We start from the raw sequence: 15,255 nt of genomic DNA on the forward strand, positions 1-15,255 counted from the left end.
CTGATTCCCACAGAATCAGAAAGAGAGCAACAAAACTTGGGGCACAGGTACATCTTAGCTCCATGAATGTTCTTATCCATGTCAGATATGCCACCAGATCACTGGAAACCACCTAACAACAGTATAAAAGTAACTATTTTTGCATTTATGCACCCGCAACACCTTATAAAAGCACTGAATCATTTTGATTTCATGGTCAACAGCATAAACAGAGAAAATATTACTACTCAACTTCAATTTAACGTTGATCGGTGTCTTAGACAACACTGGGCGTGCTTTCCTTTAAAATTTAGAAATTCCATGATTGGCACAAGGGAATTTATATTATTGCATTTTTTCTTAGCTCAGGTTCATTGAGGAAGGCAGTTGTCTTTTTTAAATAAACATCAACTGATGTCCTAATAAAAATTAAGAATCATAATTCAGGGGCAGTGGTACCACTCTCCAAACTACAAAACCACTTACTTATTCTGTTTATGCACTATGTGCTTAAACTATGATGTACTGGCATGTAAAAGAACAACAGAAGGTAATACTGCACCGGATTAAGAAAAATTTCCCAAAGTGTGTCTCTGTTGTACATTTTTCAGTAACGTAGTCTGGTTTAGCTTTTAAATGTGACCTAAGCTGTAAGTAAGGACAACAAGGACGTGGAAAAGCCACAATTTTCATTTAATCATTATTTCTTTACAGCAAAGAAATAAATGTACATACACAGGAAACTGTTAATAATCAAAACACTGTGATCTTTATTTGTAATCACAAAACATTTCTGAGCTGAATGAACTTCTAATACTCATGTATGCAAAATGACATCTGCACAGAAACAGGTGTAGCCGCCATAGTCTCGTGCTAAATGTGAAAGAAAGTGCTGCGCCGCTCTAGATGTTTCTACTGCCCCAATTAAGTGTAGACTCCACAGACTTTCTGCATCACACTGAACAGAATCCATGTTACTCGGAAAGAAAAGACAAACTTACCTGTTTAATAAAAAGCAGAGTAGACTTTGAAAGGTGGCACTTGAGCTGAGGCAGGTGCAGAAACACAGGGAGAAGAGCGTGTGTGTTTAAGAGAAGCTCAGAGACACAAGGCTGTGAATAATTTATGTATCACGTGCATGACAGTATATATATATATATCCTATAAATATTCCCATTTAACAGAAAAAAAACTACAACTGTTTAACATCAGGTTTTGCCATTTTTCATGTGACATGAAGAAACCAGTATATTTAAAAAATAAAATACAAATAAAATGAGCAACAGGAGAAACAAGGGCAGTGTGAAACTGACATTTGATATCTCAAGTTAACGTCAACAGGTGTGCGTCTCTGTGCGGAGTCCAATTTCTTTCTTTACTAAGTCATGATGGAAGGATCAAGAAAAACCTTATTGATGTATCAAGTAAAATACAAGATTAAAAAAAATAAATGGAAGTAAACAGATAAATATATTGCTTGTGTGTGCAAGGACATGTCACCACAGAGAGGGGAGATCGGTCTCCACCACAGCAATCATTACAAAAAGATTTCTTAATTCAGTGAATAATTTGATAAAGGAGACAAAATGTTACTCATTTATGTACAAAATATATATATATAAAAATAAAATGCAATGTTCCTGCCGGTATGATTTTGGGTGGTTCAGTAGTGTACACAAACACCAGCTCTCTTATCTTTGTTGATGAGGTGATGATCATTTGTAAAGTCTCTGGCTTCTCATTTTGGTAAAAATAATGCTCCGTTTTAATGGAGGAAACTCAGTGACAATAATAATGCAAGGATACATTTTGTAACAAGTCAAGATGATGCTGTGGTTTAGTTAAAAAATTTACTATTTTTTTAACTTGGCTATCTGAAACTGTCTGAACTATCAGCTGTTCACCAGTTAGCAGCTGGCTCCTTTGCTGGACTTTGTGTACATTACTGCAAAGCGCTGGTATTCACGCAGCACAATGAAAGCATCATCTGCAGGGCAGAAATAGATGTGGATGACTCGCTGTTTAAAGCTCTGCACACGGCTGCTTGAGGAGAGCTCGGATGAACTTCTTCAGCTCTTTGTCCCCTCTGCTCCACCTCACCAGTCGAGTCAGCACCAGTCTTCCCTCTTCAGCCTGAGCAAGGGAAAGGTACCATCCACCTTTCCCCACCTTTTTTCCTCTTTTTGTCAGTTTCTTATCCATCTGCACCTCCTCTTGACTTTTCTCCTCATTCTCGTCACTCTCTGCAGAGTCTAAACCAGGACAGGTACACGTGCCCCCTTCTTGGAGCCACAAAGCGCTGTGGGCCATGGCGCCTCCGACTCCTTCTGCTTTCTCAGCCCCTCCCCCCGCCCATCTCAGGATGCGACTGCGGGCCGTAGGCACCAGCTGAAGGTCACCCCCCACTGTCATCATGCTGCCCAGACGCATCTTAAATGCTACGACAGAGACACGGAGAACACTATTCAACAGGTGTCGCTTCATGCACGTTGTAAATCATCCAGTCTCTGTGACTAGATAAGCTGTCCTGTTTTTGCAAGAGAAATTGCATGCTACATAAGAAAGGGATGCTTTTGGAGCCCACGTTATCTATAACACTTTGTTCTCACCATATGGACTGTGGCAGAAGTTTTCCTGGATGTCAATCTCTCCTTCTGCAGCCAGACTGCAGGCTTCACAAATAACACTCCCTGGGGGGATGGAAAACGAAAATGGTTAAATGATTGCAGCAGTCTGCAGTGGGGATATAAAAATAATCACCTTGGTGGAACTTTTCTCTTTTGTTTTCTTTCTTCCATTAAACTTCAGCATCAAAGCAGGCCAAACACCTTAAAGCTTCAGTAAGCACCTTAAGTAAAAGTGGATTAAATACAACTTTACAGTCTAAAGTGTCTTGAGGTGGCTGTTGTAGTGATTTGTTGCTATATAAATAAACCTGAGTTGAAACTGAATTGAATTTTTTAAATGGATGCTGTGAAAGTGGCGTGATTGCAGTACTGTAAAAATTATATTCAGGGATGAATAAAGAGTAATACTAAAACTTAAGTAAAAGTGCCAGTATATTAATGTTTTAAAAAAAATCTGTTCTAAGTAAACGTGCTGCATTTAAAGACAAAAATAAAGAAGTAATATGAGAAAAATGCAATAAAGCAGAAAAATGGCTTCAGGAAATGTAAACTACATTTATAAAAATGAAGTAAAACTACAGCACTCCAAGTGCAATGTTATTAATTAAAATGAAATATCCCAAAGTTAAAACAATGCCATGTACAGTACAGAGAGTATATTATAAGTGAAGTGTAATTAGTACAGTTTACATATGACTGGAGTATTATTGATGCAGCAAAGTGGAAGCACTTTAATGTACAACCTTTCAAAATGGGTGACATCACAATACAATCATGTAGTTGAATTTAGTTTTCTTAAAAATTACTATTGTTATTATTATTATTGGGCAAATGTACTTGTCTGAGGCTTCAACAGTTACTCCATTAAAGTTAAATGTGTCAATTAAATTTCAGTTCAATTACATTTACATAGGAGCAAATCAGAAACATAGTCCTTTGCAGTGCTTTATATTGTAAGGTAAAGACCCTACAATAACAGAGAGAAAACCCCAAAGATCAGACAACGTCCTATGAGCAAGTATTTGATGAGAGTGGGAAGAAAAAAAAGCAGAACAAAACACCAAAGAGAAGAGAGCCAGAGATTAATCATAACTAATGATTAAATGCAGAGAGGTGTAAACTATGTGTAAAAGCATAGTGAGTTAAAGCCCCCCAGCAGTCTAGGTCTATTGCAGTCTGACTAAGGGAAGATTCAGGGTCGCCTGATCCAGACCTAAGCATAAGCTTTATCAAAAAGGAAATTTTTAAGCCTAATCTTAAAAGTAGACAGGGTGTCTGTCTTCTGAATCCAACCTCGGAGTTCCACAGAGAGGGGCCTGAAAGCTGAAAGGCTCTGCCTCCCATTCTACTTAACTGTCCTAGGAACCACGAGTACGCATGCAGTCTGAGAGAAAAGTGCTGTATCGGGGTGATACGCTACCTTGAGGATTATGATTATGGGACAAACACTTGCATTTTAAAGGCTTATTAAAATCTTACATGAAACACTAGAAGAGCTTATGAACATTTACAATGAAAAAGAAAACATGAGAAAACACTTTGAAGCTTTTCTGGGGTGAGTGAGCAACATTTCCTTAATGAATGTAGTGGAAATAAAGGAAAAGGATAAAGTAGAAGAAAAACAGTCTAGCAAACCGCATCCTCAGAGCTGTAGGGTTGAGTACTTGAGAAGTATGACACAACTCTGTGCACTGACCTTTGGGCACCTCCTCGTGCTTCGCCTCCTCTGTTTCCCGCCCATCCTGCTCCTCGGATACGGGGATGCAGAGTTCGGTTTCGTGTGGGAACCGGGTGCAGTTAAACATATAAGGCCAGGGGAAGCCGAACGCGCTCATCACTGGCACGCAGCCATCCCGTACGGCCTCGCACAGGTTCCTGCAGGGGCTGACCGGCCCGCTGACCTCCGGCAGACACACCGGAGCGAAGAGCGAGCATAGAAACTTCTTGGTGTCCCGGTGGCAGTGCTTGGAGATGAGTGGCAGCCAGGCTGCAGACTGCTGCTGGACCTCCCTCAGTGAATCATGGCCGAGCATGTTTGGAATCCACATGCTCCTGTAACCGATCCCGTGGCACAGAGACATAGTGCTCGGAATGGGTTTGCACACGGAGCGAAAAGTGGGCTTGAACCAAAGCGACGGTTCCGGAGGGGCGCTGTCAGAAGCGTGAGAAACTCCAAAGAGCGCAATGAAAGAGAGCAGAAAAACAGGCATCGTTTTGTCTACAGTCTAAAGCGCTTCTGCTCTTCTGTCTGGACTTGACCGGCATGTAGGTGTAAACGGAGAGGTGTGGAGGAAACAGGGGGTTAATGAGAGGCCAGGCGCCTCCCAGTCACCATCCCACCCCATCAAACCGCTGCTGTCTGCCTCCACGGCAGTGTCAGTGGGGGCGTACGGATTGTTTACTTAGTTTGGGTTGTCAGTAATGTTGAAAACATTTGTGTGCAGCGCCACAAGACAGAAAGAATAAACTTCTGCAATGCTATTTGAACTCATAAGAAATATTCACCAGCCTCCAAACGTATGTATATTGACAATAAGGTTAGATTAGATGAAACTTTATTAATTCCTCGGGTGGGTTCCTCCGGGAAATTTTAATTCCAATAGCACAGCACCAACAGAAGTTACAGAATGTGAGCAGAAATATACCATATATACACATATATAAATACAGAGTATACAAAAGGGATGAATAGAATAAATAGAATACAAGGGAATTGCACATTTCAAGTATGTGAGTCTATTGCACCGTTGACTATTAACAAAAAGTATTGCACAGTGAAAAGGCACTACAGCTTCCCCCCTGCTTTGTCCTCCTGTTTCCCCTCCCTCTCCCCTCCAGAGAGGAGTTAAACAGTGTGTGTGGGACAAAGGAGTTTTTAAGTCTGTTGGTTCTTGACTTTGGGAGAAGCAACCTGTCACTGAACTCCTCTGGTTGTTTATGACCGTGTGCAGAGGATGCCCAGCATTGTCCATAATGTCCAGAAGTTTCTTTAGTGTCCTTTTCTCTGCAACTGTCACCAGAGTGTCCAGCTTGATGCCGACCGCAGAGCCAGCCTTCCTGATCAGTTTTTCCAGCCTGGATGAGTCCTTCTTTGCTGTGCTGCTCCCCCAGCACCCCACAGCATAGAACAGTACTCCAGCAACCACCAACTGGTAAAACATCCTCAGGAGCTTCCTGCAGATGTTAAAAGAGCTCAGCCTGCTGAGGAAATACAGTCTGCTTTGGCCTTTTTTATACAGGTGCTGAGTGTTGCATGACCAGTCCAGTTTGTTGTCCACCCACAGCGCGAGGTACTTGTATGTGTTGACCACCTCCACCTCCTCTCCCTCAATCTGAACTGGCAGTGGACCTGCTCTGGACCTCTGGAAGTCCACAACCGCTTCCTTGGTCTTTGAGGTGTTGAGTTGCAGGTGGTTTGTGTGACTAAATGTGACAAAGTTCCTCATCAGACTCCTGTACTCTTCCTGATCATCCCAGATACACAGTTTATAATTTAAACTGTTGCTTTTTATGCCATTCTGCTACGTGTTTTAATGTTTTTTAATTGCTCTTATTTGATACTTTTTTGTTTTTACAAAATATAAAAAATTGGAAATGTATGTCTAAGTAACAAACAAACAAATAAAGTAACAGTGACAGTGCAGCAGTATGAAATGAATTGCTGGAAATAAAATGTAACTATCATGCGTTTGAGAAGCTGAATGTGTTTGGTGCCCTGTCATCGTACACAACCCGAGGATATATCAGCGAGCCTTTAATCTTTCCCAGCGAGTCTGCCACATGTACAATGACATGTCCTATCCTGCCCCATCATCTTACACTTTGCTACAGTAGCTTATTGTAAACGGAGGAGCAGTTCATACTTGCTTAAATATTTGTAGTTTGGTTTATCCTAATTTCCTATCTTACTTCAAAGCAAAAAGAAAGAAATACAGTGTTCAGACAAGTTAGAGTCACTCAATACAGAGCAGAGAATTAATGACAGAGGCACAGCACTTTGCTACTTCGCCTATAGATTGTTATGGACATTAAAAAAGTACTCTTCAGGGCAATACAGAACAACAAAGTGGGATACTTGTAAGCTGATTCATCAGTAATGTAATACTCTATAATCAAGTCCAACTTAACCTGCTTAGACCCAGGGAAGTCCCTTTATTGAACCCCACCTATACTGTCTCCTGTTGGTTCTATATGTTACGTAAACTTCCTAATTACTGTCCACATATACAGAACTGAGTAATAGTCTTCAGCCAACCCATATTTTTAATGCTCTGTTTCCAAAGAGCCAAACTTCTTTATGTTTATTTGTAGGCTTTTAGAACAAAAGTTCTTCAGTCTTCCTGAACATCTTCCAGAGTTTTTCTTTGTACATATGCTGCTTTTTCAATCATTTCTTTCGCTTTTTACATTTTTTTATGAATCATTTATTTATCCAGGTAAAAATCTCACTGAGATTCAATTTTCATTTCCAAGAGAGACCTGGTATTTTTCAGTACAATCCTTGTACCTGACCATTGTCAGAGGAATGTAAGCCACTTAATACTGACGTAGGAAACATTCAAACATAAAAAAGCCACCTAGCTTAAGAGATGAACCAATGTTGTGTCTACAATTAACAGGCAATTTAGCAAAGAATCACAGAGATCTTATCACTGCCAGCTGGTTGCAAAAACAAATAATTTGTTCCCATTTATTAACTTAAATCTATAGACACAGTTTGATGGGCTTAAATTATTATTTTTGCAGCAATGACGGTGATTCCAAAGGAGATATTAGCTTAAAACGTGGTGTGCAGCAAGTCCTTAACAACTTTAAGGAAACTGCACAAGTCGAGGATAAAAGAAACCAAAGAAATTAAAGCAGAGAAACAGTATCTGAAAATCATAGTGAAACAAAAATCCAGCAAAGACCTGACACGGGGCCTGAGAGATACAGTAGAGATACAGTAGATACATCTACTGTTCACTGAAGCCTCATCAGAAATGGTGTCAGAGGAAGGGTGTCTGTCAAGAAGCCGTTCTTCACAAAGGGAGTCAGGAAGAAAAGTTTGAGGTATGCCAAATTACACATGAACTGGACTGAAAATGAGTGGAAACAGGTCTGATGGAGTGATGAACCTTTTGCTTCATAAGATTGTTCTGTGTAATGTGTATACAGCAGGTCAGGAAACAAGTACAACACAAACTGTTTATAAAATATGGTGGCGACTCTGTAAGGTTTTTGGCTGCATTTCAGCCAGTGTTAAACCTGAGATTTCTTTCTGATATACGCATTTCTAATCCTGCCCATCCTTTTCACTTTCAATTTTAAAAATCATATCATCTGCAGCTCTGCCACCTCCAGCTCCCTACTTAAAATCAGGTCTCATTACCATCCGGCACAAATCTCACAGGACGCTCGTCTTCACCCACTTCACCCCGGCTCCACTCTAACCCTAACCTCTTTTGTGCACTGTCCATTGATTTGGATGGTTGACCCCAGGTATTTAAACTCATCTACCTTCATTGCGTCTTCACCGTTACAAAAAACAGTACGTAAACAAAAAATACATAATGAAACCATCAAAAAGCAACATACTAAAAATGTCGTATATTAGTATTAATATATTATTCATTTCCTCGCGACCCTGAAAAGGATAAGCGGAAGCGAATGGATGGATTGATATTATCTATTTATTTATCATTCATTCAGTTCACGTTTAAAGCTTCCTCTTCACGTGACGAGGTCCGACGTCGCTTCTGAAAAACCGGAAGTGGTTCTTGTGTTGTTGCGCTAGAGCTACTGTCATGTGATAGCTCGCCCGAGAAGCTGCTGCTGCTTCTGACAGTAGCTCCTTACCTTTAGATGAGGTTATACTACAACCACGCTGGAGACAACTTTTATGTTTGCTAGAGAAGAACAGCACGACTGGTTTCTGACGGAGAGAAGGGACGCCGGGGTTGTGTAGTGTCGGCCGTCGGACGTTGCCATGGGTTGCTGTTACAGCAGCGAGAACGAGAACACAACTCAGGTAGTTAGCTGTTAGCAGGCTAAACCCGATATGTGAAAGCTGGGCAATTTAAAAGTGGAGTACCTAATAGTATATTATCCCTTTGGGCATATTTCCCCGCAGACGGTACACGTGAGTAATGCGTGACGACGTTAACAAGTGGTCGTTTTCTAGGGGCTAGCAGCTTGCTACTGTAAGATAGCCTTTGGCTAGGCCTTTTGTGAAGTACAAGCCAGTTAAGTTAGCCAAGATGATAAACAGTCTGACTTCAGAAAGCTTTTCCAGATCCAGAGGCAAAGAGATGTGTTTTGATGCTTTTTTAAAAAAGTTATTTACTTATATAAATGGTTTTAAAGCGAGGTGAAAAGTAAAGAATAAGTTGCTAACGTGTTAGATAGGACAAACAGCAAGGTGAGGGACATTTAGGATTTTACTTTCATGTAGTCATATGACCCTAAAGATTCCCAGCTATTTTTAGTTTAGAGAAATAAGTCATTTCTTCCTCCATGCATCTTTCCTCACAGCAGTTTAAAGGAGCAATGGGGACAGAGTGAAGATCTATCTTTCTCTGCCTGCCTGTGTTGTGCTCATATATTTGTTTTAGACTGAAGAAATTACTTTTGGAGTATTTGTAAGAGCACCACAAGTTGCAGAAGTGATACTTTGTGCGTTGTTGCATTACTATAATGTAATTATATTAATACACACACACACACACACACACACAAAATAATGAAGTAAAATAAATAAAATAAAACAAAATAAATGATAACTTTAAAGTGGTCTCAACTGTCATAATTAGCTTTGATTTAGAAGGAAAACGAAGTAAGTTAAATTTCATGATTTGTTTAAGGAAGAGACAAAGCCGCTCATCTCCCCAAACCCTCCCAGCAAACCATTAAATGGCGGGACCGGCTGGAACCCTGGAACTAGCTCATCAGCGCTGTCAAATGAACAGGCCCTCCTTTCATCCATCCTGACAAAGACGGCACAGTAAGACCCTCCTTAATGCAAATGTAGCCATGCCACTAACAATAACGCAAGAGTGTCTGTGTAATAAACATACCGTTATCCCCCTGTACATCAGGAACATCATCGACGTCTCAGCAGCAGATGCCATCATGGTGGAGCCGCACGAGTACATGGACAGAGCTCGACAATACAGGTATGCAAATAGACGGTTTATGGCTTGATGGGTTTTGTTTACTGGCTCATAATAATTTTGGATGGCTCTTCAGCATGTTCTTTGATTTCTACCAAACAGAGCAGCCTCATTTAGACTAAAACAATGGTGCAGGTTAAACGCTAGCTCCTCAAAGCACAGTCTACTGGTTTAAGAGAACTTAAATAGCAGCACAGCTGATTTCTTTATGTTTTTCTCTCTTCAGTACAAAGATGACTGTATTGAGCACCAGTCTGCCTCAAAACAAAGCCCTCGCTCTCCCCTCCCTCACCAGCCAGCCCCACCAAGTACTTGCGAGTGACCTGGTGCCATACTCAGATGTTCAGCAGGTATCCATGTAAAACATACTCTGATTGAATGGGGCTGTGTGATTCCTGTGCAGAATCCCCAGTCGTGTCATTTTAAAGACAGCTAAGCGGTTAGAATTTGACTTCTCTTTTTTCTTTGCAGGTGTCTAAGATAGCAGCCTATGCTTACAGTGCAATCTCTCAAATCAAAGTGGATGCTAAAGAAGACTTGGTGGTCCAGTTTGCCATTCCCTGATTCTGCAACTCTGGCCTGCATATTGTTGCTCCAGTCCCACTTTCTTCGTGTCACTCCTGCATCCTCAACCTCCAGCCCCACCCGTCATTAAACATTTTGGTCCTCCTGCTTTCTGCTTTAAACTGCTTCAAAGACGAAGACAATGTAGGGTCTTACCCCATGGCTGTCCTCGAGTGTAATTAATTTAGTGACAAATGGAAGATGGGTTTGAGCTCGTATGTACATCAGCGAGGCCTTCAGCTGTGGAAATCAACCTTTTTGATGATCTCTTAAAAAAAAATTTTTTTCCACGGGTGTTTTTAGTTTCTTTGTTTTCTGAGAATCAGAGCTAGCTTGTCACCTTGCTGATATCTATGTTGGACTCACCTGGGATAAAGCTGTTGGATTTTTGGCACAAAGCTGTTGGCTGTTGGTTAATACAATGCATTTGATAAAGTCTCCACTGAAAATAAGGGATCACTGTGGCGTGGAATATCGCAAATAATCACTGCACCACATGTTGAATATGTTATTTACCAGGGTAAAAAAAGCAAAACAAAACCCCCAAACATGATTTAATCTTACCTGTTCATATATGTTTAGCTCTGTTTAACATCCTTGATGTCACCAGACATTCTTCAGTCTTTATCCCTGAGCAACAAGAAAATGTTAATGTTAATATTAGCACCAGTAAAAAGGAATGACACACTTTTTCTCCCAAAATTAAAATGTTATTGTTTAGTGGAGTATACTGGCAACCATAAACAACTCACACTAACCTAGTTAGAGTGAATTTCAATAACATTTGACAGTGACAGTGGAGTAATCTGTTATTCCAGTCGAGGCCAAACCTTAATAACCTTTCCTTGGCTGGTGGGTGAGGATGCAGCTTTTCTTGGGTTACAATTCTGGAGTTTACAGGTGGCGCGGTGTCCTCTGCGCTTATCTAGCATTAAATAAACGAGCAGGCCAGAAGTTCAAGTGTAATATTCAAAGATGAAAGTGCGTGGTTGGGTGTGTGCGAGTGTGTGTAGGGACAGATATTGTGTCTTCATGCCTTTGTACAGAATTTTCTGCTTGAATATAAAAACTAAACATGATGGATTGTATGAAGTCCCTCCTTTTTGTAGAGACTTCACTGGTCAGAATTGGCTAAGATCTTGTGGCGATAAGTTTTTATGAAACACAAGAACCCTTTGAAGGCCTGCATTTGTTAAGCTTTTAAACAAAGAGGTTTCCCCTGCAGATTGCAATATGATTGGATTCGTTCATAATCAGAAACTAACTGTTATAGCAGTGCAGCAGGGGACAGGGTGTTAACAATCAGTCTATAGCAGCAAATAAAATGAATTGATCCCTTTTTGTGATTATTTATTTCTGTTTCTCGAGTATATATTTGCTCCTCGGAGGAGAGCACGACTGTATGCGTGGGCAGGGAGCACGGTGAAGCGCTCTAGACACAAAAGGGATAATCTGCTAGGCTTTGATTATTTAAACCACGCAACTGATCTGAGCTTTTTGCAATGGGTTCTTGGCATTTTTTTCCCCTTTATGTTTGTTACTCAAAAGTGTAATACTACCTGAAATATGTTTGTAATGTCTTAGGCTAGTACCAAAAAGTTTTAGTTTTGTTTTTTGTTTTGTTTAATTCATTAAAGACTTTTAACAAATCGCTCCTGTCCTGACCCCAGTGTGCTCTTATGTGAGATGTAATTATTCAGTGATGCTACAGAGATGGTCAACAGCACTTTAATTTAACTTTGTTGCAAACAGTATTAAAATATTTCCAAAACCCACATGAATGATCAGATATCTGGATGTGAATGACAACATTTTGTGATCTATGGATAAAGAACACAGTAATGTACTACAACACTACTAATTCTGAAGAACAGTTACTATCAGTGGCCTCATCAATCAGCCACGCTTGAGTTAACTGATTTAAAGAAAAGTCAGGTGTCTCTCTTTTTTATGCTTTTTTTGTATACTGACTTTAGTATATTTAATAAAGCCATGCAAATTACTATTAAACTTAGTTCTGAGTTATAGGCCCTGCTAGTAAGCAGAAGTAGGCTGAACTTTGTCATTTTTTTTCCTGTTTTGAGCTCATACCTCCTCAGTACAAGAGATTACTACACAAAATGCAACACATATAAGCTCTTTTTTTCTTTTTTGAGAAAAAGGAGAGATATTAAATCGGTGCAGATTTGCTGCTGCAATTGTGACATACCCCTTGATATTAATGCTCAAAGGGTCGTTGTTTCCCAGAGCCTCTCCCTCTTCTTTTTTATTTTTCTCTCTGTGACCCTCCTGCTTTCTCTGCAGCTCTCAGTCACCTTAGTACCCTTAGTATTTAAGGACTGGCTTGCCATCCATACAATGCCAGATCATACAGCTAGTTTTTTAATGGTAATGTCCGCCTCTTTATTCAGTGTTTGGATTAATCCCTTTATGTGTGCTTCATGCTTAATAAAGTGTGAACTTGACAAATAGGTAAAGAGTATCAGTTTATGGATGGAGACGAGCCAGCAGTCACTGGTTAACCTTGCTGCTCCTGCAGCGGCTGTTGCTCTGGTGCCAGATCTTTGCCAAGACTCGCTCCTGTCGCGTTATGGCACTGAAGTCCATCGTCTTTAACCGAGGCAGGACGGTAATCACACGATTCCTACATACAGAAAGATGCCCAATAAATATCTCAGGCACGTTTTGTAGACATTTATACAGAAATAACACTGAATACTAAAAAGGCCTCGTCTTTGCAAACGCATCCAAACTTCATCTTGTGTAACCAGCGCTGCAAACATGCTCTAAATGAATGAAGAAGCTGCTGTCACTCATTAGAAATCGGTTTTAAACAGAGGCGCCTCTGTCTGCAGATGGACATGAGCCTGCAGTCACTGCACTGTATGTGTTTTTTTAACCGGTGTTGCTATGCAGACTAGGACAAGTAATATGAACCCTATCTGCATTTAAGCACCTGTTACAATGTTATGAACTTAGATGCTTGCCGAGCACTCATGTCACACTTACAGACATCTGCAGAATGAGAGCAATCCCTCATTCTACACCTCTGAGGTGTCTGAGCTTCTGATTGTATGGACTTGGTTCTGTAAACAGCAAACTATCATCTGCTTCTATAAAATATTTCACATTTAAAACACATTAAAGCTCCCTGGGACATGTGGGACGAGTGTTTAGTGTAAAATACAGTTGAGAAAATCTCCACCTGTATGCCTTGTTGGTTTCTATCACATTTCCATGCAGAGTGATGGTGTGCAGATGTGGCAGCACTCCCAGCCTGTCCACCTCTGACAGAATAAAAATGCTGTTTCCATGAAGGTACAACACACGCAGTTCACGCAACTCACACAAGACCTGGAACACACATGTGTACACCAGCTTCAGATGTACTTCAGATGTAAAAGAAAGCAGCTGCTGATAACGACACTCACGTGGTCTATGTGTGTGATTTTGTTGAAGGAAAGATCCAACCAGGTTAGATGTGCCGGCTGAGCCAGGAAATGGCTAACAGTCTTTTGGAGGTCATGAAGGTCAGTGATCTTGTTGTTGTTGAGGCGGAGCGAACAGCTGAGATATTTCATCTCTGAATTTTTCTTTAGAGGCCGCAGACCGCTGTTGGGCTCCTCTATCCATGTGTCTGAAACCCCAAATAAAATAAAACATTATTTTATGAATATTAAGTGAATATTAAGTGCTACTAAAGTACGGGCCTGTGATTGTGTTTGACTTTGTGTGCTGTTGTATTAGTGTTGCCATCTTTTTCATTAATATAAAGGACTTGAGGCTTAACGAATCCCTCCGACGTAACATAAAATTCTCATAAAAATGGTCAGAAATTGTTTTAAAAATCTTAATCGATACTCACAAATATATTTAACATTTCTCTTGGGGAGGGGGGGGGGGGGGGGTGCTTGTAGTGAGATAAGGACAGAAATCTAAAGAGCAACTGTTCCAAACTTCAGGCTGCCATTGTCCAGTCTGAAATGTGATAATCTTCTGAGGCCCACCCAAACCCACTGTTAGAGCTTTGATCGTCACACAAGTGGAAAACTAAGTAATTTCTTTGTGTTATTCAATTGGATCTTCTGACAATTTACTTCTTTAACTTAAAATTCCAACAACAGCTTTCCCCCCCCAACTAATGTAAGTTATGAATAAATTTTAAAGTGCCATGACCTTGTTTTATTACTTCAGTTTCTTTTCAAAACATCAATATTTCAGAGTGACTTTAAATTATACATTTTAAATGGATTTGAATTACCCCAAAAGGATTATCATTTGATTTGGACTATATAAGTGCATCCTAATAGGTTCATCCTATAGCATTAAGTCAGAGAGAACTAATAATTTATTTATTTGCTGTAAATGACCTCTTGCAGCCCTTAAGATCCTACATAAAGAGAGATATGGCGAAGAGTATTACCTGTTAAACTGCTGATGTTTTTAAAAGATAAATCCACTGGAGCTGCATACATAGTCACCCGCCAGCAGGGGGAGATGATGTTACGGTGAAGTACTGCGTTTAACAAGAACGTCTTTAAACACAGCATGAACATAAACACAAACAGCACGAACAAAAAGTTTGTGATATGAGTGAATAACACACACTCACTGCTGCAGATAATGAATGGAAGCCTTTGTAAAAGCACCATAAACGTGTCATGATCTGTCAAGTCATGCTTCAGTATGCTAAGCAGCACATTTGAGCCATAAACGCTATTTCTAACCATACTGATCAGTTTTAATCATTTATATGGATATTTCATACACTTACCCAGAGTGTAAGGTATATTATACAGCTACTACACGTCACGGTGGCACATTAGCTTCCAGTAATGAGACAACAACCCGTTTCTATAGAAACGACCGAGTGCAATATGGAACTTGTAGTCCAAGCCAGTCTTGCCAAACGGCAGACATCTTGAAACACTTTC

General features: G+C 40.3%; 3 protein-coding genes across 3 annotated transcripts; 1 reads left to right on the plus strand and 2 right to left on the minus strand.

The window, feature by feature from the left end:
* Positions 1-549: 549 nt before the first annotated feature.
* Positions 550-4,963, minus strand: sfrp2l (secreted frizzled-related protein 2 like). Its single transcript, XM_084951020.1, has 3 exons — positions 4,303-4,963; positions 2,589-2,669; positions 550-2,417 (listed from the first exon to the last, which is right to left on the minus strand). Exons 1-3 carry the CDS (start codon positions 4,814-4,816, stop codon positions 2,002-2,004), a joined length of 1,011 nt encoding a protein of 336 aa, XP_084807146.1. The 5' UTR covers positions 4,817-4,963; the 3' UTR covers positions 550-2,001.
* Positions 4,964-8,355: 3,392 nt separating this feature from the next.
* lamtor1 (late endosomal/lysosomal adaptor, MAPK and MTOR activator 1) lies at positions 8,356-11,971 on the plus strand. The gene is made up of 5 exons (XM_084951023.1): positions 8,356-8,616; positions 9,449-9,588; positions 9,683-9,760; positions 9,984-10,107; positions 10,229-11,971. The coding sequence occupies exons 1-5, from the start codon at positions 8,575-8,577 to the stop codon at positions 10,319-10,321; spliced, it is 477 nt and encodes a 158-aa protein (XP_084807149.1). The 5' UTR covers positions 8,356-8,574; the 3' UTR covers positions 10,322-11,971.
* Positions 11,972-12,033: 62 nt separating this feature from the next.
* On the minus strand, positions 12,034-15,176 carry lrrc51 (leucine rich repeat containing 51). Its single transcript, XM_084951021.1, has 5 exons — positions 15,096-15,176; positions 14,745-14,837; positions 13,753-13,958; positions 13,527-13,675; positions 12,034-12,965 (listed from the first exon to the last, which is right to left on the minus strand). Exons 2-5 carry the CDS (start codon positions 14,794-14,796, stop codon positions 12,833-12,835), a joined length of 540 nt encoding a protein of 179 aa, XP_084807147.1. The 5' UTR covers positions 14,797-14,837; positions 15,096-15,176; the 3' UTR covers positions 12,034-12,832.
* Between the last annotated feature and the right edge of the window lie 79 nt (positions 15,177-15,255).

This window comes from Perissodus microlepis, chromosome 14, assembly GCF_051167445.1.
Source record: "Perissodus microlepis isolate ML-2025 ecotype Zambia chromosome 14, ASM5116744v1, whole genome shotgun sequence".
Classification (NCBI taxonomy): Eukaryota; Metazoa; Chordata; class Actinopteri; order Cichliformes; family Cichlidae; genus Perissodus; species Perissodus microlepis.

Excerpts from the sequence above, each read along its gene's own strand:
- sfrp2l (XM_084951020.1), bottom strand. The coding sequence starts at position 4,816 with ATGCCTGTTTTTCTGCTCTCTTTCATTGCGCTCTTTGGAGTTTCTCAC. Across the intron at positions 2,670-4,302 it reads GCACGAGGAGGTGCCCAAAG|GGAGTGTTATTTGTGAAGCC; the intron begins GTCAGTGCACAG and ends CCATCCCCCCAG. Across the intron at positions 2,418-2,588 it reads CTTCTGCCACAGTCCATATG|CATTTAAGATGCGTCTGGGC; the intron begins GTGAGAACAAAG and ends TCTCTGTCGTAG.
- lamtor1 (XM_084951023.1), top strand. The coding sequence starts at position 8,575 with ATGGGTTGCTGTTACAGCAGCGAGAACGAGAACACAACTCAG. Across the intron at positions 9,589-9,682 it reads ATCCTGACAAAGACGGCACA|GAACATCATCGACGTCTCAG; the intron begins GTAAGACCCTCC and ends CCTGTACATCAG. Across the intron at positions 10,108-10,228 it reads CATACTCAGATGTTCAGCAG|GTGTCTAAGATAGCAGCCTA; the intron begins GTATCCATGTAA and ends TTTTCTTTGCAG.
- lrrc51 (XM_084951021.1), bottom strand. The coding sequence starts at position 14,796 with ATGTATGCAGCTCCAGTGGATTTATCTTTTAAAAACATCAGCAGTTTA. Across the intron at positions 13,959-14,744 it reads AAACATCAGCAGTTTAACAG|ACACATGGATAGAGGAGCCC; the intron begins GTAATACTCTTC and ends TTGGGGTTTCAG. Across the intron at positions 13,676-13,752 it reads AAATCACACACATAGACCAC|GTCTTGTGTGAGTTGCGTGA; the intron begins GTGAGTGTCGTT and ends TGTGTGTTCCAG.